This window comes from Mangifera indica, chromosome 17 (genome assembly GCF_011075055.1).
Source record: "Mangifera indica cultivar Alphonso chromosome 17, CATAS_Mindica_2.1, whole genome shotgun sequence".
Lineage (NCBI taxonomy): Eukaryota > Viridiplantae > Streptophyta > Magnoliopsida > Sapindales > Anacardiaceae > Mangifera > Mangifera indica.
In genome coordinates this window covers 569,470-591,514 of record NC_058153.1, presented here as the reverse complement: position 1 = coordinate 591,514, position 22,045 = coordinate 569,470, and the positions used below count along the sequence as shown (strand labels likewise).

General features: G+C 33.9%; 4 protein-coding genes and 1 pseudogene across 9 annotated transcripts; 2 read left to right on the top strand and 3 right to left on the bottom strand.

Annotated features, from left to right (window-relative positions):
* The first annotated feature begins 4,752 nt into the window (after window positions 1-4,752).
* On the top strand, window positions 4,753-9,396 carry LOC123200731. Of its 6 annotated transcripts, none has more exons than XM_044616086.1 (3): window positions 4,753-5,062; window positions 5,166-5,249; window positions 7,070-9,396. In XM_044616086.1, exons 1-2 carry the CDS (start codon window positions 4,970-4,972, stop codon window positions 5,223-5,225), a joined length of 153 nt encoding a protein of 50 aa, XP_044472021.1. In that variant the 5' UTR covers window positions 4,753-4,969; the 3' UTR covers window positions 5,226-5,249; window positions 7,070-9,396. The 6 variants fall into 6 exon arrangements, with proteins under 6 accessions (XP_044472021.1, XP_044472020.1, XP_044472019.1 ...); XM_044616085.1 differs by lacking the exon at window positions 7,070-9,396 and adding an exon at window positions 5,662-6,149; XM_044616084.1 differs by lacking the exon at window positions 7,070-9,396 and adding an exon at window positions 5,581-6,149.
* An 842-nt stretch (window positions 9,397-10,238) lies between these two features.
* LOC123200730 (protein ENHANCED DISEASE RESISTANCE 2-like) lies at window positions 10,239-12,227 on the top strand. The gene has a single exon (XM_044616080.1). It carries the CDS (start codon window positions 11,171-11,173, stop codon window positions 12,092-12,094), a length of 924 nt encoding a protein of 307 aa, XP_044472015.1. The 5' UTR covers window positions 10,239-11,170; the 3' UTR covers window positions 12,095-12,227.
* Window positions 12,228-13,594: 1,367 nt separating this feature from the next.
* On the bottom strand, window positions 13,595-15,815 carry LOC123201021 (aspartyl protease family protein At5g10770-like). Its single transcript, XM_044616466.1, has 3 exons — window positions 15,530-15,815; window positions 14,823-15,269; window positions 13,595-14,509 (listed from the first exon to the last, which is right to left on the bottom strand). Exons 1-3 carry the CDS (start codon window positions 15,702-15,704, stop codon window positions 13,683-13,685), a joined length of 1,449 nt encoding a protein of 482 aa, XP_044472401.1. The 5' UTR covers window positions 15,705-15,815; the 3' UTR covers window positions 13,595-13,682.
* A 1,928-nt stretch (window positions 15,816-17,743) lies between these two features.
* On the bottom strand, window positions 17,744-19,457 carry LOC123200836 (annotated as a pseudogene).
* On the bottom strand, window positions 19,146-21,496 carry LOC123200176 (aspartyl protease family protein At5g10770-like). The gene is made up of 3 exons (XM_044615318.1): window positions 21,264-21,496; window positions 20,490-20,927; window positions 19,146-20,315 (listed from the first exon to the last, which is right to left on the bottom strand). Exons 1-3 carry the CDS (start codon window positions 21,409-21,411, stop codon window positions 19,486-19,488), a joined length of 1,416 nt encoding a protein of 471 aa, XP_044471253.1. The 5' UTR covers window positions 21,412-21,496; the 3' UTR covers window positions 19,146-19,485.
* Between the last annotated feature and the right edge of the window lie 549 nt (window positions 21,497-22,045).

Below are 22,045 nucleotides of genomic sequence, written 5' to 3'. Positions count from 1 at the left end.
GAGCTCTAATTACCCCTGGTTAGAATTTGAGGCGATTCAAATGGAGCACTAGTTGCATTAGCCCAAAGCCAAGGGAAATAGTCTATTGAAAAAAACTAGACAAAATGAGCATATCACCCAGAAAAATGGAAGAAGTCTGAAGAAGGGTGTCAATCACCAGAACCCATCCAAAAGAATGATTACCGAGAAAACCAGCAAGGTTTGAAGTCGTGAAAACGCGCCAGAGGTAGAAGTCAGATCGCAGCTTTGAAGCGTTAAAGGACGATACTGAGGGAAAGAGAAAAGAGGGAAATCTCATTTTTCACCCTTTCAATTCTTAAACTACAAATTCTCATCCAAAAAGCAACTGCATAATTAAAAAAAAGTAAAAGGGTATGAAAGTCATTTCAACTTTTCAAAATTAAAAAGGAAATTGATCTTTGCTGGATTGCAGTACTGGCAAAATTGAATTAAAAGAGGTGTCATGTGATTAGAATAAGACCAAATGCGATTTCGGTTTGAATCACACCAAGGTAGCTACAATCATACAATATCACATTTTAGTTGGTGTGATTTAAGCCAAATCCAACCAAATCTTCAACAATAGCTTTATGGTCAATATGAAAAATCAAAAAAATTAAACAATTATGGTGCTTTCGGTTTGGATGATCTTTTAGAGTAATATTATATGTACAAATAAATTTTACTAACTTATATATATAATATAATATGATAACATACGATTAAATGATTTTAAAATAAAATAAATAATAAATAATTAGATTACCTAATCACATATTGTTACATCAAACTATACATTATTTTATTCTTATTGGATATAAATTAGTATTGTATTCAGTTATATTAACATTACTTATATTAAAGTGTATTTTCTAAAATATTCATCATGTTAATAATATATTAAAATTTTTCATATTTTCAAATTATAAAATTAATAAATTAAATTATTTTTTTAAAGTTGTTATCTTATTATTAATTTATAATTATAATTGCATAACTTGATAACAATAAAATTATATGCACAAATAAGTACATAATTAGGTTTTGAGATAATATGATATCATGTGACTAAACGATTTTAAATGAAGAATAAATTACATGATTATTCATTATCTTTATATCTAATTGTATACATAATATTGCTCTTAATTTTAACTCCTTCAATTTTAAAATATTATATTCAAACCCCACAATTTATATATTATTAATTTCATAACAATAAATTAAATTATTTAACTACATGAATTAAAAGTATATATTGTAAATGTAAGATTTAAAGGTTCTAAAATTTTATTTATATTTTACTAGAGTTGAGCCCTAAGTTTACAAGCGTTTTAACCCTACCAACATCAATTTTGAATTTAGTTTGATTTTAATCAAATCAAGTTTACCTTAAAATAAGTGAAGCCATGAGAGGGTTGGCTCCCTTTCACCCTAATTGTATGTGCATTAATACACTATTAAAATATTATATTTTCATGCAAGGGTTAGTTAGAGTGGAACTTGAAATTATTTGTAAGACTTATTTCATGTACACTTATGGGCTTTTATTAAATTCATTATGTTTTTCTTATTTTTTGAAATTATAAAAAATTCCCTTTTATCTCAAATGGGTTTTTAAAAAATTTAAATATGCATCATAATTCATATTAAGGAAGTGAAATAATGGTAATGTTTATTCATTGAATGGTTTATAATCTATAAAAGGCAAGTAAAATGTACATTGAGCAACATATTAATTGCAAACAAACCACTTGCCTTAAATTCATTACGCCGACTTCTTTTGGATGATGAAGAGTTTCAACTCTTCGTCTAGATTTCGTCAAATCCAGATGTCGTCGGTCCAATATTGAACATCAGAGGAAGAGGTGACACTAGGAGGGAGAGAGATCGACCATTGTTAATCGAAAATTCGTCAACGAAATTAGAAACCCTATATAGGAGGAAAAATGTTATTTTTTAAAACTTAATTTTAGACGAAATTGTTAGTTTTTCAAATTAATAGGATAAAATGATATAAATATTAAATATTATTGTTAAATGACAATTTTACCTTTAATCTTAACTTAATTTTGAAAGATAAGTGTTAGTTTTCCAAACCATGAGTGGGTGTTTGAGTTTTTGAAAATTGGTGGGTGAGAATTTGGGTATTCACTATACCTTGGGTGGGAATAAGTCTTTTGACCTTTAAAAAATTTAAATATGCATCATAACTCCATTAAGGAAATGAAGTAATGGCAATCAATAAAAGACAAGTAAATGGTTTATAATCTATAAAAGGCAATGAAGTAATGGTAATGGTAATCATTCATTGAATGGTTTATAAACTATAGAAGGCAAGTAAAATGTATATTGAGCAACATATTAATTGCAAACTGAGCACTTACCTTAAGGGGGTGTTTGATTTGGGTAATGTTTTATTACTAAAATAGAAAGATTACCTTGAAGATAGATTACTTAGAAGATTACTGGGTATAAATGATTACTATGTTTGATAAAATTTGATAGGTATAAATAATTATTGTGTTTGGTTAAAAGTAATAAAAGATTACTAGTAAATTATTTTATTTAAATGCCCTTGAATATAATTATTTTTAAATATTTTTTATATTATTTGTCATATTAATTAAAAAAAAATTTATTTTTATCTCAAAAAATTAATAAATAATAATTTTTCTATAATAAACTCAAATTACCCAGTAATCTTTAAATACTTAAGGTGAAGGTGATAATCAGATTACCACCTATATTACCTGCTATGTCAGCATTGGTAATAAAAGATTACTGTAATCTTTTATTACTGACAAACCAAACAAGGGAATAAAAGATAGATTACCAAGGTAATTTATCTTTTCGCCAACCAAACGCACCCTAAATTCATTATGTTTTTCCCTATAAAAACCTACCTAAATTGCACATCTCACGTATCCAACTTACTTCCTACTACTAACAACTACCAGTTATTATACTTCAAAGTTGAAGATAATGAGTCCCAACACTCATAATTCTTTCACTGCAGCTTGGTTGATCATCCTGGCTACTACGCTTCTTGTAAGTACCCGTGGAAAATATTCAAATAATATATTTTCGAAGAAAAATATTATATATACTTATTTTTAATACATAAATATGTATATATTTATATATATTATTACATAATTAAGTAATATTTTATCTGTAATTAAAAAATTATTAGATTATATGATGATATATATAATTGTGTATATATTTATGTATTTAAAGTGAGTACATATAATTTTATTGATTTTGAAAATAAGCAGATGTATATGTAAAAATATTATGCTAAAAATCATAATTATCAGTATTTTATAATACACGATATATATCTATGATACAATATAATATAAATAAAAAATAATATATATTATATGAAATGTATCACAATTAATACGATATACGTGATATGTGTAAAAAATTTTAAATTTTTAAAAATATTTATAATATTTTTTAAAATAATGATACATCAATTATATTTTTTATTATTTTATTTATTAAAAAATATATAATATAATACGATATAATATTTAATATATAAAACATAAAATTAAGTTTTCGATATATAATTTAACTATCATACTTATAAATATAAAACAAAAACTTGACATCTGTATATTTTAAATTTTGTGTACTGGCAGGTGAATCACTGGTTTGGGGGACTTGGAGTTGAAGCTGCCGGCACCTACAACCGCAACGATAAGAAGGAAAAGAATCAATTTTGTAATCAAGACGACGTGTGCAAAAATGCTTGTTATCCTACAGGGTCGGGGAAATGTGACTTGCAAACGCATCGTTGTTATTGCCCGCCAAAGAAGTCTGAATCTGACAATGATGAGAAGGAAATGAATCAACTTTATACTCGTGCTGACGATCGCTATTCTCTAGGGTTAGGGAAATGTTACTTGCGAGCTGGTACATGTATTTGCTCAGCAAAAGATTAAGACCCTGTGCATAGATCTTACTGGTACATTTTTGGCCATGGAATAATAAAGATATTATATGAAATAAAATTTACATTTAGTATCTTACTGGTACATTGTTTTCAAAAAAAATTAATGTTTTCTTATTAGGCCATTTTTGACATAATTATAGTTGGTCAAAATTTTCATAAAAATTGAATCGTATATAAAAAAACTTAATTTTTTATATCATATATTATATATTGTATTATATCGTATTGATAATATCTATTATATTATATTATATATACATGATATTATACTAATTTTTAATACATATAAAGATACATATTATTTTTACTATAGGTATATTAAACAATATTAATATTCACAAAAATTTCATTTTACCAAATCCTTCTATTCGTATAGAGGTAGATGTATTGTATCATTAGTATTACTAATCAATTAAATTATGTCATCAAATTATTTATACTATCAATCGAGCACCTTAATATATATATATAAAAAGCTATGTGGTACCACATCATCATACATATACATGATATTAAACTAACATTGGAAAATTGAATCCCCAAAAACTTTGTTACGATATAAACTGAGTTTGGATAAATTATTATATGATGTGCATGTCTTGCAATGAGGAATATATTAAGGAAATGTTATTCAGTCAAAATTGTTTTTAAATCAGTTCTTGGACACGATTTTCAGATACGCAATTTTGAAATGAAGCCACTTTTGTTCGGACTTGACTCCTTTAAACTGAGCACTAAGCTGGGCGGGAGCATGTCCAGCCTCATAGTTGTATCTTGATTTACTTTCGATAGAAGAATTTTGAGTTATTAAAAAATATATAGACCCGACCCAATAGAGAACCTATCCGCCCATCTCAAGTCGGTAGCGGCTTCAGCGTTCCTAAGGGAGTGAATTTCAGAAGAAGTCTGGCCTTTTTTGGCAGGGCGGAATGCGCATTTTTCTGCTTGCCATTTGTTCTCGCTCTAAAATTTAAATTTCAAGCTATCTTCACTCTACAAATGGCGAATGAGCAACAGATTTTGCGGCCATGGTTCCTCGACTTGGTACCGTACCTGGTGGTTCTGTTAATTGTCGTTCATGTCTTCGCTTTGGTAGTCTCGATAATCACTTCACTTTAACCAGCGATTAACTTGTGTAGATTTCTTCGAAATAGATAATTGATTTTTTTTTCTTTTTTGTATTTACATGATTTAGGCTTACTGGATTTACAGATTAGCAACTGATAGACAGCCTCAGCGACGAAAGGCGCACTAAACCTACACTTCAATATAGACAAAGGTTTGCTTATCATTTAATAATTGCGTTTTTTTAATTGTTTCCATACTATATTCAAGCTATCTATGCTCGTGTTTGGTTCACTTGTAAGCTTGGATGTGGATAGTGAGCTAGGTTTAAACTAATTTTATGGCGATCTATCCGAAATTTGGTTGATCTTTGAGTGCGGATTGCCATTTTGTTAAGTTATCGTGTTGATTTGTAGCAAAATTAAGTAACTGAAATAATCATTTGAATACACGCCGTTATCTTCTACTGCTATCATGCCTTTTAACATTACTTCTTAAACAATTGAATTTATTTTAGTTTCAAGGATATTTTTTATACCTTTGAGTGCTAGTGCTGGATTCAATCTTGGCAAAGCCTGAACAAGGCCTAGCTTGAGACGATTTCTAATCCAAAAGAGCCAGCTCAGGATGGAGGAGCTACGGGTCGAACTTAGGTCGATAACAATTTTACTTTGAATTTGAATCGAGCCGATAATGTTCGAATCAGTTTGAAATCAGCTAGTTTGATTTGAGCCCAAACATCTTGGATCGAATTCGGATCTATTAAGTCTTATGGTTGGCATAAGAGGACTGCTGTGTTGGTACCATTTTCTGTTACTTTTACCTCCTGATCAAGCTCTTCTGTGGCTTGATCGGATATGAGATATTTTTCTTAATGTTTAGTAGAGGTAGTACTTCAATGGCTCTTATTTTCTTTTTCATGATAACTTAATCCTTGTGAACATTATTTACTGGGATAAAAAAATTGAAATGTGAAGTTTTGAATTTCTCAAGACTTCACATGGACATGATTGTACGTTAAAGTGTTGATGCATGATAAACTGTTCATCTGTATTACTTTGAATAAGTATGTGGTTTTGCTTGTTTGAATAAATCAAGAGGAATGTCTACAGTGTATGTATCTTTGGATAAATCTATGAAATGATTTTGTTTCAAGCTTGCAGAAGCCAGTTTTTTAAATACAGAATTATTTAATTGAACTGAATTGAATTTTTTATTTATTTATTTTTTATAACAATGGGTGAAGCTGTGTTTCACTTCAACTGAATTCCTATCAACGATGGATTTATCTGCTTATTTAGTCAAACTGAGTTCACTGTCTATAAATAGTAAGAAAGCTGGAAAACTAGTCTCAATCAAGTGATGCATTCTGTGGATTTTTAGATGGTCACTTCTTTTTTATTTTTGTCAACTTCCAATTTATAATTACTGCTTATTTAATCAAACTAAGTCCATTATCTATAAAGACTAACAAAAACTGGAATACTAGTCTCAGTAAAGTTATATTTATTCATGAATTTGCTGGAATACTTATTAGAAATGTTCAATGAAGAAAGTTCCCTCATTAACTCTTGATAAACTGTTATGAAATGATTTGTCTAAAGCTTGAAGAAGCTGCTTTGCCAATGAAATGAAACCTCGAATCATAAGCTGATAAATTTTAATTGTGATACATAATTGTTTCTTAGTTTCATTGATTTTTCCCCTCATGTTCTTTTAACCATGGATGGGACTGTGTCTCTCTTCTCCGTTTAGTCTCATCAAGGACAGATTTATAATTACTGCATATTTAATCAAATCAAGTTTAATATTTATAAAGAATACCGGAAACTGGATTTCTAGTCTCAATTAAGTTATGTATTCTGTGAACATTGATATGTTGTAAAGTTTGGATATGTGCCCGCCCTCCTCCCTCCTCCCTCATCCCTCATTGACAATCTTGGAATTGGTACAAAGAATAGTGTAGAGAGGGTTTTTACAACATTGTAACAGGCTGTAATTCTCTTCTTTTGATTTAAGTTTTCTTTGTATCAGAGGAGCAACTTCCTGTCTGTACATTATTTCTCTGAAGGATCTTGCTTTGTCTTCATATATACTCACTTCAGCTGCTTAATTATCATGGCTGTTTTACATAAACACAGTTTCAAATGTGTTGTCATTGGGATTGGTGTTCATTCTCTTGTTTACCCAAGACATGCATGCACTTGTGCGCATGTATAGCTTTTCATAGGTCCCTATAGCAGTCACATAATAAAATGGTACTAGGTCCGGAGATCATATGAATTTAGCTGGTATACTTGATTTTGAAGTTTAAAGTAATTATCAGAGATATATCGTAACTCTTTATTTACTTTTGCACTGAAATTGTTTTTGATCTGTTGACATGCTTTGCATAGTAAACATGATGAGAAACTCCTTGTGAAGTAGAGATGACATTTAGTTAGGATGAATTTTTATTGTTAGAGAGGTGCACAACTGAGGATGTCTGCACCATGCTAGAATTATAGGACTTGGCTAGTTTTAAGACGATTTACTTGTTGGTATTTGATAATTTTTTATGGGCAAAACAGTGGCCAAAACAGTAGGACAAAAATCTAGTTAATGAGCTAAAGCTCCTGGGTAACCTTTTGAGGGTTATCTAGTGAAGAAAAAGAAAACATAAAGGGAAGGAAAAGCATCCTCATGTATTAAGTTTAGTTAATATTTCCCATTGTTCAAAAATTAGACAAAATTACGGGTGAATTTGAGCTGGCTTAGCTTGATTTGATCTATTGTTTAACTCGAAATAGTTGAGCTAGAGCTAGAGCTTTAGTGTGACACTTGGATTGAGATTAGTTCATTTGTTCATCTGGTGATACTGCTCACCCTTTCAATAATACTATTCATTCAGTTGGTGGTTTTCTAGTTATATTGTGTAGTAGCTTGAATGAGCTTAAATTCAAGCTCGAACTAAACATTATGAATTTGATCCGAACTTGAGCTAACTTGTGGTTTGGCTCGGAACAAATCAACCCCTAGACAAAATTTTACCAGTCCTTAGTTCTCAACTACAACAAGAAGATTACTTCAAATCCTCACCTGGTAGGGCAGGTGGGGGCTGACTAAAGATCAACTGAATTTGAGGCACTTGGCCTCTCATCATACCTTCTGTGGGCATAGAGTACTTACACACTTTGGATGGTGGTTGGTTTTTCAAATATAGGTAAGTTAGGCTTTAATTATTTGATAGCATATAGAATAGCTATTATGTTATGTCAGAACCTATTAGTTTATGTATGGTAGAATTAGTTTAGTAACAGTTTTTGTTGTGGGAAAAAAATAGACGTGCAAATCAGGAAATGTATGGATTGTAAGTTCCAGTAACCAAAATCGTAAGCGAAGTTTGCGTGAAGACATATCAGCAAATGTTCACATTTTTTCCCTTTTTTGCTTTGCTTTTGCGTGTAGATGGTTATAGTTAACAAGTTCATGGTTATTAGTATCTTCTAATGTGCAGTAAGTATCGTGCATCGTACAATACCATACTATAGGGCTGGAAAATAATATATTTCTTAGGATATATCAAAAATTAATATAATAGAATAGACGTATTGTATAATATCATACGTATAAATAATTTTACCCATACACTCTTTTGATGAAGTGATATGTGGCAGAGACTTAGTTGAGAAGGTTTAGAACTTTGGAAGCATTTATGGTTTTTTAAAAAATGATATCGTGGTAATAGAAAATTATTATTATTTAAAATGCTTATCTTAGGTACTATCTATTATTAAAGGATGGCAGATTAGGTACTAACTATCTGGATATGATTTCTTTTCTAAGAAATTGGACGGTAGAAAGTAGAAAGATTATCAATATTATTATTTGAAGGACATAATGGAAATTTGATTTTGATTCCAATGACCTGTGATAGAAAAAAGCAAAGTATTAAAAGAATTTGTGAATTTGTCTTTTATGATCACGCGGTTTGTGTTGGTGGCATTTCCTGATTCCTAAACTTTCTTGTCTTCAGTTTTTTCTTTTGTTTTTTTTGTGCAAATCGAGTTAAAGTGAGGCCATCATCTCTTTGGTCATCAAGGGATAATTTAGGTGAAGATGAGAACAAGCTTTTGTCTTTGATCTCTAATTTTGAACACATATGGGCGAACAATAACTATAAAATAATACTTGTTTCGATAGTTTTAAAGAACTTAATTGTTGGTGGTGAAAAAAACCCACGAAGAAGCTATACTAGAAATAATGATAAAGGAAGTATTTTTAAAGTCATTTACCTTTTGGCTCGAAAGCTTATTTTGACTGTAATGTTATTGATTGTTTTGGTGAAATATCAGTATAATAACAGAGCATAAGATTTGTCATCTCTTTGTCCATGTAAAATCTTGAATTTACAGGATAAAATTAAAGAGTGATAGTATAATTAGGTAATTGAATGCGGGTAGACTCTATTAGTTGAATTTTGAAGTCCAGTAAAATTCTTAATTAAGGAAATATATTGTTCGTGTCATGATATAATTACTATCTCATAAGGATATAGTAGTCATGGAGGATACTAATAGAAGATTATCATGGGGAAATACGAGATGAAAATACGAAGAGATAATAAAAATGATTGAAATTGTTGAACTGACTTTACAAGTTTGCCCCAACACCATCTCCTTTTGTTCCATAGAACGCCAACCTTTTTTCCTCTCGGTCTCCAGGATAAAAGAAAATATAATTAAAAATAAAGGTTCATATTTTTATTAGGAAAAAAAAATATAATATTATAATTCTTTACAATTCAGGGCTTATTGAGCTGGCCCTCTGCATTTACAAACACAGCATTATTAAGGACTGCCACGCATTGCATAGGATTATCGGCCTTTTTGCCGAAAGAGAGGGAAAATTAGGGTATATTATTAATATTAATAATAAGTTGTCTAAGTATGATTAGCTGTTGAGGGGAGAGATATAGATTCCCGTACAAAATTAAATATTAGAAAATATTTTTATTTTGGAAGAATAAGATGAATTATTAAAATAAAGTTTGCTGCCGATGGGCTCTAACGTGGTTTCATAGAAACGGAACACCTTAATCATGTAATCTTCTTCTCAATGCTTATTTTCCACTTGAACTTTGATAAAATGCTGAATTTACACCTTTAAGTTTGAAAATTTCATCAAATTATCATTTATTTTTTATAATAAGAATCATAACGTAAAATGACAAAAATTTATTTTGCACGGGCGGTGGCTGATGCTTCAACAATGGACAAGTTGTCAGGAATAACAACAACATTGTGAGGGTTGCGTTGACAACGACAAAGGGGGATGGTTGGAAAAGCAATCAAAACTATTACAACATAAATTTTGAAAAAAAAAAAATTAAGTAAAGCAAACCTTAATCATCCAGACAACAATTCAAGCAATTCCTACAACGACGATGACAGACGGGCAATAGTAGCAACTTTGGTAACTTTGGTTTGATTGCTCACAAATCTAATAATGACAAACTTCCGGTTGATGGGGGCTCATTTTAAGGGTTGGGCAACATGATATAGGTTAGAGGCGGCACATCCATGTGTGATTGAGTGTATTGGGGTGTGCACAATTTATTGACGGTATTGGATACATGGACAAAGATGAGTTGACAAAAATTAGGTTGAGACAGATGTATAATGACTATAAGATTGAGTAGAAAATGGTGGAGAAGTCGCTAAATATGAGAGTCACGATTAGCAATTTCACATAATAACAAGAGTTCGACAACTTAGAGTAGACTGAATTGACAAGATTTAGCCTACATAAAGTTTCTGTAGCAGTATGGATGAGGGCGGCATTGATAGTAAACAACATTTCAATGCAACATGATGAGGGAAGGATGATTTGGTTTGCACATAGGCATACCTACACAAAGGGGTGGCAACAAAAAGACAAACTATTAATTTATATGAAACAAAACAATTTACTTTAATGCAAATGGATACTTCATCAAAATTCAGGAGGTAAACAAGTATTCGCATCCATCCTATTCATTAATACAGTCTCTCTGAAGTCCAACACTCTGAAACGGAGAAAGCGGAAAAGAAAGAAGAAAAAGAGTAGGATTTACTGAGAAAGAATAGAGGAGTTTCTGTCACAAAAAGAATCACCATGTGCCCTTCAAAGCAAAAGCATCGGATATCATGCACCCAACAACACGCCACCAAATCTTCCTCAAACCCAACTCCCGATTGGGTCACCGAGACAATTGCCGGCGGTTCCCTTCGCCTTGTCGACCTCCACACCGGAGTCAATGGCTGGGCTTCACCGCCCGGGGAAGTCTTCTCCCTGCGCTGGAAAAACTACTTTACAAAACGACAAAAATCACCCGGCGGTGATTATCTTCTCTCTCCGGTCGGCATGGACTGGCTCAGGTCCAGCACCAAACTCGATAACGTACTTGCCCGCTCCGACAACCGTGTAGCTCACGCTCTCGGAAAAGCGCAATCTCTGGGTAAGTCATTGAAGAGTTTCATCTTCGCTGTCAATCTTCAAGTTCCGGGCAAGGACCAACACAGCGCTGTATTTTATTTCGCCACGGAAGATCCTATCCCCTCCGGTTCGTTACTTCACCGGTTTATCAACGGAGACGACGCGTTTAGGAACCAGCGGTTTAAGATCGTGAACAGAATCGTGAAAGGGCCGTGGATCGTGAAAAAAGCGGTGGGAAATTACGGTGCGTGTTTGCTAGGCAAAGCTCTGACGTGTAATTACCATAGAGGACATAACTATTTGGAGATTGACGTGGATATCACTAGCTCGACGATCGCCAGTGCGATTTTGCACTTGGCTTTGGGATACGTGACGTGCGTCACGATAGACATGGGGTTTCTGGTGGAGGCGCAAGCAGAGGATGAATTGCCGGAGAGGTTAGTTGGTGCAGTTAGGGTTTGCCAGATGGAAATGTCTTCGGCATTTGTAGTTGACTCGCCACATGTTGTGACAAATGCGCGTGGGTTGGGTCCAGCCAAGGTTAATCACCATCAGAAATCCGGTGAAGACGGCGGCGGTGAAAACGAGGATAAAAAATGTTGACATTTAAGAAAATATATTGGGAAAATTTTCTATTTCATGTGTATTTTTCGGATGCTAATGTGATTCGGGTTCCCTCTCTCATGGGGCTCCATGGTTGTAGATAATAAAATGGTAACCAAGTGTCGTAAGGAAACATTATGTATTAAGGTAAATTCTTACTTGCCAAACATTTACCCGAATCAATTCGAAGACTAGATAAAATTATTATCTATCGAAATATATCAGACATATAAATATAAAAATTAAAATTTATATTACATAAAATTAATTAATTTGTATTAAAGTTTAATTTATTATATTTATATATTATTTATTTTATATATTTTTATTATATATGAGATTTTTTTTTTTAATGTTTAACACTATCTAAAGTATAGGAATATGAATGAACTTTATACTCCGAGGAGTCCAAACCTCGAGAAGAAATTTATAATACAGTGAATCTCTTCAACAGTTACAAGATAATTTTTTTTTTTTCTTCTCAGTCGGATCTATTAATATAAATATTTTGTTTTGGTTAAATTAAAATAAGAATGAGTCTTGAGAATTGGATCAGGTCTATCATGAATGAAAATCTGAGTGTCTCTTATTTTGTTGTTGGGGAATTTGATGTTTTGGGAGGGTGGCAGTGGTGTGGAGGTGGGGACTGAAATCCGGCGGTGGGATTATGATTCCGATGATAGTAACGCTAAGAGTGCACTTAAAATTCCTTCCTGGTAAGATGCAGGCAGAATAAAAGTTTGAGGTGTAATTATGGGAAAATTGATTCATTTCGCCTTTCGATTTAGATTTAGGTTTTGGAATCGAACCTTCCTTTTGTGTTGAGAGGCATGAATGGTTAGGAGGTTTTGCCTGTTCAAGCCAAACTTCTGCACATGAGTCCTGTCCAACTCGTAGATATGATATGATATGATACCTCCAGGGATGATCCACGACTCATGAATAAATATCATATCAGTTTACAGGTCGAGACAAAAAGTGGATTGAAAATGATCTCATACAGGAACAATAATTTTGATAACATTTGGCGTAGGCATTAGCAATTCCTTGGTCGTTTTGATTTGAAATAACCAAACAATTAATTCTGATTTCTTGTAACTTGACTGCATCGATTGGTTCAGGGTTTAGGAAGCTCAAAAAAGAAACTTTAGTCTCATTGCAGAGCATGCTGTATCTCTGAGCAAAATGCAGGAATGTTCGAACCTTATAATTCTTAGGTTATAAAAAGATCAAATTTTTATTATTTTTTATTAAAAATTATTAAATAAATATAATTAAAATTATTTAGCTCGTTACATTTAATAACAAAATTTAAAAGTTTTGTTCAGAGCAATAAATTTTAGTTATTTTAATTTAAAAAAAAAAATTGATTGATGTCTGTAACATTATTTATTAGTTAATATAAATATAGTTATATTTATATAGATAATTAAATATTTAAATAATATATTATTATATAATTTAATAATTTTAAATTAAAAATATAATAACATTCCATTATAAAATAACATATTATTATTCACATGCGCCATTAGATACTTTTTAGTGCAGGTAGCACTGCACTTATTGCTTTTATAACTCTGAATTTCTAGCTGCAGCCCATTGGAGCAAACCCAACTCTTCCTCTAGCGCTATCATACACCACTTCGATAGTCTTCTGCTGAGTGTTCGCAAATATGGCTACCTCGCGTGCATCACTATTGCCGGCCACTGCCAAACACACCTGCGACAGACTGTTCACATACAGAATTCCTGTCACGTCAATGCTCACCTCAACATCACCTTTGAAAAAGAAGCTAATCGTGGGCACATCGACAGAACTATAATCAGTGAAATCGTAGCACGTGTCGAGCAACGATAGAGCGGGAGCTCTTGGATAAGCAGCCATCAATTTACGGAACGTTGAGCGCAAGGAGGAGTAGGCGGCCGGTGGAAGGCGAGTTATGACGGTGCCTGAGTCGATGATTGCACCGTTTGAAAAAATTGACTCGGGAATGGATAGATTTTTACCACCAACGCTGAGTCCAACCATGTCGAGGCCGTAAAAAGATGTGCCCTCAGTGAGAGCGGAGAGTGGGGTGAATTTTACTGCTTTCGAGAGGCTGGCATCGGAATTTCCGAAAGTGAGGTGGCCTGTTGAGCTGGCTGACGAAGGCAGGCAGTAAGAGAATAATTTTTTGTATTTTGTGGCAGTTTGGGAGACTAAAGAGATTGGGTTCCGGCCAAGACCAAGCAAACCGGCTGTCCTGCCGAATAGGCCACGGTTGTTTTGGCCGCAACCGAAGTAGAAGTTCTTGAAAACATCTGTAGAGGTTATGGTAAGTGTATCCGTGCTGAAAAATCCAACGGAGAATGAACTGTCTCCGTATCCGATTCCATAGACACATGTTGAAGATGCACAATCGAGAGAATTGCCTGCATATAGCAACATAATGATGAGAAATAAAATCTGAAGGAGTCCTTAAGTGGTAGTGGTAGCAGCATATACCAACCTATCACTTTTTTTTTTAAAAAAATTAAAGAAATGAAATTTTTTTATTTATTAAAATAACCTAACTTCTAAAGTTCTATTGAAAATGTTAAATTTTTAATTTTTTATTGAAATACTTAGCTATTATTTGATTTAAATTATATCAAATAGTTATGGTGATACTTTTAATAAAAAAAAAGTAATAATTCAATACCTATTGTATGAATTATTGAACATTTAAGAGAGGTAAATAATTACCTGTGGCAGACACGAGCTCACCGCACATAGCTGATGAGCAAGAAACATTGGTATATGTTTTGGAGGCAGTAGAGTCGTATATTGGGTCGTCCTGAGAATAACAATGTTTGACGCAAGGCTTGCATTGGGTCCAAGTAAGGTCGCTACCCGTGTCAAAAATCAGCGACAGAAATTTCTTTGGAGTGCCGAGGCCAATGGTGACAATGTAATTGCCAGTTCCCATTGAGGAACCATCCTTTGCTGGGATTGTGGTGCCATCGCTTGCTTTCTTTCTGTCAACTTGGCGTGACTTCCTGAAAGAGACTTTTGAATGAATTGAGTTAACTCGGGCTTGGTCGTGTTGGAGAATCTCAGCGTGAGATGGAGAGTAATTTGCTTCATCTCCATTGTGATCAAAACATGGGCCGTGCCTGTGTACTACTTTCAGAGACGACGTCCTTTCATTGGCTGAAACATGTAACACAGATTAACTGTGAGCATGGCTACTGTAGGTGTGTGAAGCTGGATTTATGAGTAAAATATCTTTTGTACTTTTATAATACTAAAGTTAATAAAAAAACATAATACAACCATGGACATAAACATGTAATTTGACTTTCAATTTCTTTTCGTTTTATTCGTTTCCTAACAAATTTTAAGCAACATTTATGAAAGGAGATAACTTAATGTAGCAGATTGCAGATAGAGAACTCAGAGTGAAAGCTTACCTTTGGTGGAAGGATCGCAAACAGGTGACTGCAAAAGAGAGGTGGGTTGTATGGCGTATGAATGATTATGATGATGTCCATCTTTTTCTTCAAAAGCATAGCCATTCTTCAGGCAGCAAACAAGGCATGATGAAAGAAGAAGAAGAAGAAGAACAAAAGAAACAGTACTGGCCATGTACCTAGCTAGCTTAATACACTAATCTTTCACAATTTACAATAAGCTCACTCTTAAGCTGGTTAGATAGGTAGCTTTATAAGCTTTTGGAGCTGGAGATTCCGATAGATTTTCCACAAAATTATATAAAATAATTCCACCACTAGTTTCCCAATTGCCCTGGACCTAATATTCCTGTAGTGCTTGATGCTTTTCTCATTTCTTATTTTCATTCTCCATTTGATTAAAAATCAACTTACTTTTGACTATTATATAATTTAATTCCATTGCTCATTAATATACGTTTTGGTGCTCTTTTCTTCCTATAAATTATGAATAAAGTGATATGTATCAAATTTTAAATATTCATTTAAATACTTAGACGATGTTATTTTATTTTTAATTCAAAGTTACTTAATTATATAATAAAGTATCATTTATGTACTCAATTGAATATTTAAAATTGAATACATATATAATTTTATTTTATTATATGTTTTGGTGTTCTTTTCTCGTATAAGGGGTGTGTTTTTTTCTCTTTTCAGGAACTGAAATTAACAATTTGATAAATGACTCATATAAGTTATATGTTTTAATTTTTATTTCAGGTCAAATCACATCCCCACCCTATTAGTATGAACAAATTACATTTTCACCTTAATAGTTTTATATTTATCTTTTTTCCTTTCATCTTCCTTTTTAATTTGGCCATTATCATCCTTCCGTTTTCCCCCAAATCTTACCCTTCTCCACTTGATTTTGCCACCACTCTTGCATCACAGCGTAGTTATGTTCCTTCCCCACCAAATTTGTCTGCCTAAAGCATTGTTTTGGTTGCTAGCTAGTAACCCATTTTGTGAGAGCCCCTTCTACATTGACCACCTAATGAGTGGTCCTAACTGAGTAGTGCCTCATATAAGGGACATGCAAACACTTGCTTGTTACATGTTACCTCCTTGTCTCCTCCATTTTCAATTGAGAGCTAGCTAGAGCAAGGGTGGCAATGTTAGGTTGAACTCGTTCATGTTGGTCAAAAGATTATTGGTGGTATGTAATGTGAATAGTATCATTGAAGGATAAATAATATCACCAAAAAAATAAACGAATCGAACTTAAATTGATATATAATTTCAATTCGAATTTAACTCATTCAATCCAAATATGAATTTGAATATAATAAACTAGTTTAGCTTGAATAAATCCCTTCATGTTTGTAAAGAAAATCATTGATGGGTCTAAAATGACAGCTTAAATAGATTGGAATCTTGTTTAATGGTGGACCCCATTCTCTTAAACTAGTGGATGCATAATTAATATTGTTAATGTAAATGGCTTCTATCTAACAAACCCCATTTGCATTCAGCTGGCCAATACACATATTTCTCCACCACCAATCCAATAATTTTTTCAATCTACTAATCAATAATTCAATCAGAATGCCAAGTGCTGAAGTTGCCCGGCCACTTTTGATAGACTCAACGTTTACCAGAGTGAAGTGCTTGACTCTTAAGGCCTCCCCCGTGAAGCACACGGTTTTTCACGTGTCACCCACGATTGACATGATTTAGTGTTAAGGAATTGTGTGTGAAGTGCTTATATTGATTGTACGGTTCAAAGCTTGTCTTCCATAGGAGTAAAAAATAATATGTATTTGAAAAATTAAAATTTAATATAATATAATAAATATATTATAAATTCGATACATATCAATATCTATTGATGACTTTATCAATAAGAACTAATATATTATTTTGAAGAAATTATAACATATTAAAATATATATAAGAAATTTGAAAGCTGTATGATGTTTTTTTATATTTTGTCAAGATGACAAAGATAACAATTCAAATTTTTTTATTATTATTTAAATATTATTTTAAAACGTATTTTTATTATATAATATATTACTTACAAAATTGTTGTTAGATCAAGTATTTTAACAAACTTGAAGGCTCGATAAACATTAATGAATTAAGACTCAAAGTTTGCTTAAAAGTAATTTAATTTGGATTTGATCCAATTTAGATCAAATTTAAATTATGTTTCGATCGATTTGAATTTCATTTGTTCAAATCCAAGTTTATATTTGAGTTTAAAAAACTTAGATCAAATTCAATTCTCTCCCATGGCAGCAAAACCATTGGCAGCAAAACTTGGATCAAATCCCACGATTGACAAATATAGATGCAACCCTTGGCAGCAAAACCAACCTTCTCTCCCATGCCATCATATACAACCCTCCAGCGTCTTCTGCTGTACATTCCCGAAAATTGTCAGGCGAGTCTCATCTTCATAGCCAGCGAAGGCAAGGCACACCTGCGACGCATTAATGACGTACATGGTCCCCGTCACGCCAAGGCTCACCTCAACGCCACCATTGAAGAAGAAGCTCACAGCAGGCACATCAATAGTCGCATAATTACGAAAATCATAGCACGTATCAAGAATCGAATTACTGGGTGTCCGTGGATATTTTCTCATTCCTTCACGAAATGCCGACCGCAAAGCATCGTAAGCGGCCTGTGGCAAGCGTGTGATCACAGTTCCAGAGTCGATAATCCCACCTGCTGCTTTGAAAGCCATTGATGAAATATTCAGTCTTTTGCCGGCGACGCTGATGCCTGTAATGTCAATGCCGTAAAAGACGTGCCGCGAGTGGCGTTTGACACAGGAGTAAATTTCTCTTTTGATTGGCTACTGCTGGCATTGCCGAAAGTGAGGTGTCCCGTGAAGCTGTTTAAGGAAGGGAGGCAGTAGGAGAAGGTTTTATTGTATTTTGCAGCGGTTTGAGAGACGCAGGAGATTGGGTGGCGGCCAAGCCTCAGTAAACCGGCTTTTGTGCCGTAAAGGCCTTGGTTGTTTAGGCCGCAGCCGAAGTAGAAATCGGGGATAACGTCGGAGGAGGATAAGGTAAGAGTTTCCTTGCCCAAAAACCCTGTCGAAGTTAAGGTGTCTCCATAGTGGATGCCATATCCACTCCCTGCATATATAATTGAGACAGGTAATTTAACATTAATACGTTCAGTTTTATATGTTTAACTCCTGGCTTTCATACCTGGATTGAACGTAGACCCAATGAAGGGATTGATGGGGTTAACCAATGATCAAACATAACAAAGAATTTGGTGCTGGATTTAAGTTTCAACAAGTTCAAAATTTTTTATTTTGTGCTGCCAATAGATGGGTTTGAGCCGGTTCGATCATGATTTATCCCAATTCAAAGTCTCAATCTAAGACTAATCCAAACTCTCGATTGGGCTTAAAAGATGTTTGAATGACTCTTGATTTTCGAATTGAATTCTCAATATAAAAAAAAAAATTCTTAAATTGAATTCAAATTAAACTAATTTTTCAGCTTAGTTTGAGAATGATTTAACTTAAACAAGTGCAAGTCAAAAAGTTATATATTGTCAAGCTTGTGTTAAAATTTGTAGCATATTCGGTTGGTTAAACAAGAAACTGTTTAGCAAACTTACATAGCTTTTCATTTTTAGGTATATATAGTTTTGTACAAGCGTAGCTAGCTCATTTTGTAACATCTAGTTGAAAAAGAGAGAACGATCACATTATGGCATCCACAGGATAGACTGATTATATAAAGCAAAAAAGTCGTAAATATGAAAATACTGTTGACGATGAGCAAGAAACAGAGTAGAACAGCTAGATAAGGAGTGAAATTTCACGAGCAACCAGGTTTGATTGCAAACTCTAACAACTGGATTGGACTTTGACTGAAATGGGAGAACCTTTTAACTGAGATAAAAAGGTCGGCATATTCTTGTCTTCCTGTTGACAGAATTGACTAAGAGCAGCCATTGGGAGCAAACCCAATCCTCCCCTTGGCGGCGTCGTACACCACCTCCAGGGTCTTCTGCTGCGAATTCCCGAAGATGGCGATGCTATTGGCATCACGATTGCCCGCAAACGCCAGACAAACTTGTGAAACAGAATTCACAAACATAATCCCCATCTTGTCAAGGTTCACTACGACACCACCGCCGAAGGAGAAGGCAATTTTAGGCAGGTAAACCTCCTTATACTTGCTAAAATCGTAGCACGTGTCAAGAATCGACAGAGCTGGCGCCTTTGGATATTTCGACATCTTCTGACGGAACGCTGAGCGCAAAGAGGAGTATGCGTCGGGTGGGAGGCGGGTGATCACGGTTCCTGAGTCGATAATGGCTCCAGCCGTGGTGAAAACTGATTGTTTAATGGGTAGTTTTTGGCCGCCGACAGAGATTCCTGTAATTTCAAGGCCGTAAAAGGAAGACCCTTCAGAGATGGTAGATAATGGAGTGAATTGTACAGATTTTGAGACGCCGCCACCGCCTTGGCCAAAAGTGAGGTGGCCAGTTGAGCTTGGTGTTGATGGAAGGCAATAAGAGAAAAGCTTCTTGTATTTTTTTGCAGTTTGAGAGACTATTGAAACTGGGTCACGGCCAAGACCGAGCAAGCCGGCGGCGCCACCGAATAAACCTTGGTTCTTTTCGCCGCAGCCGAAGAGGAAGCCAGGGAAAACGTCTGAATGACTTAAGGTAAGGGTTTCTTTAGCAAAGAATCCAACGGAGGATGAAGAGTCCCCGTATTGGATGCCATAAACGCAGGTGGATGATTCACAACTCCCCGCATTTCCTGCGAACACAAATGATCAGAGGATGCATTAAATTTCAATACAACTACTTATACAATTGGATATTCAGATTCAGAAGTGTTATTATATGATTGGATAAAACCAAATTATGTATCAATTTGATATAATTAGATACTCAAAACTATATTCAGAGTAGTATCGCTCTTAAACTTTACCTGTGGCTGAGGACAGTGAACTGCACAAGGACGATGAGCAAGAAACATTGCCATATGAATGGGAAGCTCTGGGGTCAAAGATGGGTTCTTTTTGGTGATAGCAAGAACCAATGCAAGGTTGGCATTGTGTCCATGTGAGGTCGCTTCCTGTGTCAAATACTAGAGATAGTTTTTTCCTTGGTGACCCAAGTCCCACTGTAACAATGTAGTTGCTTGAACCCACCACGCTGCCGTCCTTCGCCGGAAGTTTAGAGGCCTTGTCTATCTGAACACGGCCGGAGTTCTTGGAGAGTTTAGATTGAATGGAGTCAACTCGAGCTTGGTCCTGGAGGAGGACCTCTGAGTGAGAATATGCAGAGCTTGAATTGTGATCTCCGTTAATAAAACAGGGACCTCGCTTGTGAACTACTTCCAAAGATGACGACTTCCTTCCACTAGCTGAAAACAACAATTCATATCCCATTATTAATCTAAATTTTACTGCAAACCAGGTGGTGGAATCATGGTTTTAATAACCTGACCGGTTGGTCTGACTGATTCCACTGAAACCGAGAGCCAATTCGTTTTGGAAATGCTTAAAACTTGTTAGAGACTTTGAACCAGGTGGAACTCTGTCGAACCACTTCAAACCCATTGGTTCATGGTTCAACAATTCCAACCTGAGTCCCAACCTTTACATAGACGAGCCCCCTTGCCGGGTCAACGTCCGGTCGAGTATGAAAACCAATATGAAGTAAAATCTAAGAGATTCGGAATTGAAATGAAGTTACATACCATAGCTGGAAGGGTTGCAAACAGGAGAAGGCAGAAGAGAGGAGAGTCGAATAGTTACATAGGTTTCTGATTTTCCGTCAACAGAATAGCACCCGATAAGGTAAAGTGAAAGGAGAAGAAAAAGAATGGTAGGAGCAGCCATGTCCATGGAGGAAGAAGGAAGCTTTGTTAATATGCTGAGGAATAGTGAGGCTGGCGGAGAGTCCAGTCTCGTATTTATATGGAGAATCTTGCGTATCCTTTACATCTTAATATTGAAATAAATAAAACAGTAATCACAAGGTCCGCAATTTGTATTTATTAACCAAATAATTAGTAAATGGTGATATTCACATGTTTGCTTGGGATCATTTTAAGAAATTATTTAAACCCATACTCAGACCAATGTTTTTAGGCCCAATTAGAGGTTGGTTTACAAGTTAATCAGTTTAATTGATCTAATTAGATTAATAACATAATTAAAATTTTATGTCGAATTTTATAGTAATATCAACATAGCGATTGATCAATTAATTCAATGAAAACCCATTACAATTCATTTAATTTTACTTAAGATCAATTTTGTTTAATGTTAAAACAAGTTTTAACTATAATTAAATATAATTCATCACCGATTTATTTACCGTTCAGACTGACCAACCAATGCACATGGATTTATAAATAAGACAAGTTAATTAAGTGGAAGATTGTGATTTGTGAAAAAGTTGTCACGTTTAGCCCCATTGGTATTAAAAAATAATAATTTTGATTTTATTTTATATTTGATTTATTCAAATATTCCC

What these genes read in the sequence shown, in the direction of transcription:
- LOC123200731 (XM_044616086.1), top strand. Translation starts at nt 4,970, where the DNA reads ATGGCGAATGAGCAACAGATTTTGCGGCCATGGTTCCTCGACTTGGTA. An exon ending in TCGTTCATGTCTTCGCTTTG is followed by an intron (nt 5,063 to 5,165) that starts GTAGTCTCGATA and finishes TACATGATTTAG; the next exon opens with GCTTACTGGATTTACAGATT.
- LOC123200176 (XM_044615318.1), bottom strand. Translation starts at nt 21,411, where the DNA reads ATGGACATGGCTGCTCCTACCATTCTTTTTCTTCTCCTTTCACTTTAC. An exon ending in TTGCAACCCTTCCAGCTATG is followed by an intron (nt 20,928 to 21,263) that starts GTATGTAACTTC and finishes TGTTGTTTTCAG; the next exon opens with CTAGTGGAAGGAAGTCGTCA. An exon ending in TTCACTGTCCTCAGCCACAG is followed by an intron (nt 20,316 to 20,489) that starts GTAAAGTTTAAG and finishes TTGTGTTCGCAG; the next exon opens with GAAATGCGGGGAGTTGTGAA.
- LOC123201021 (XM_044616466.1), bottom strand. Translation starts at nt 15,704, where the DNA reads ATGGCCAGTACTGTTTCTTTTGTTCTTCTTCTTCTTCTTCTTTCATCA. An exon ending in TTGCGATCCTTCCACCAAAG is followed by an intron (nt 15,270 to 15,529) that starts GTAAGCTTTCAC and finishes TACATGTTTCAG; the next exon opens with CCAATGAAAGGACGTCGTCT. An exon ending in TGAGCTCGTGTCTGCCACAG is followed by an intron (nt 14,510 to 14,822) that starts GTAATTATTTAC and finishes TGCTATATGCAG; the next exon opens with GCAATTCTCTCGATTGTGCA.
- LOC123200730 (XM_044616080.1), top strand. Translation starts at nt 11,171, where the DNA reads ATGTGCCCTTCAAAGCAAAAGCATCGGATATCATGCACCCAACAACAC.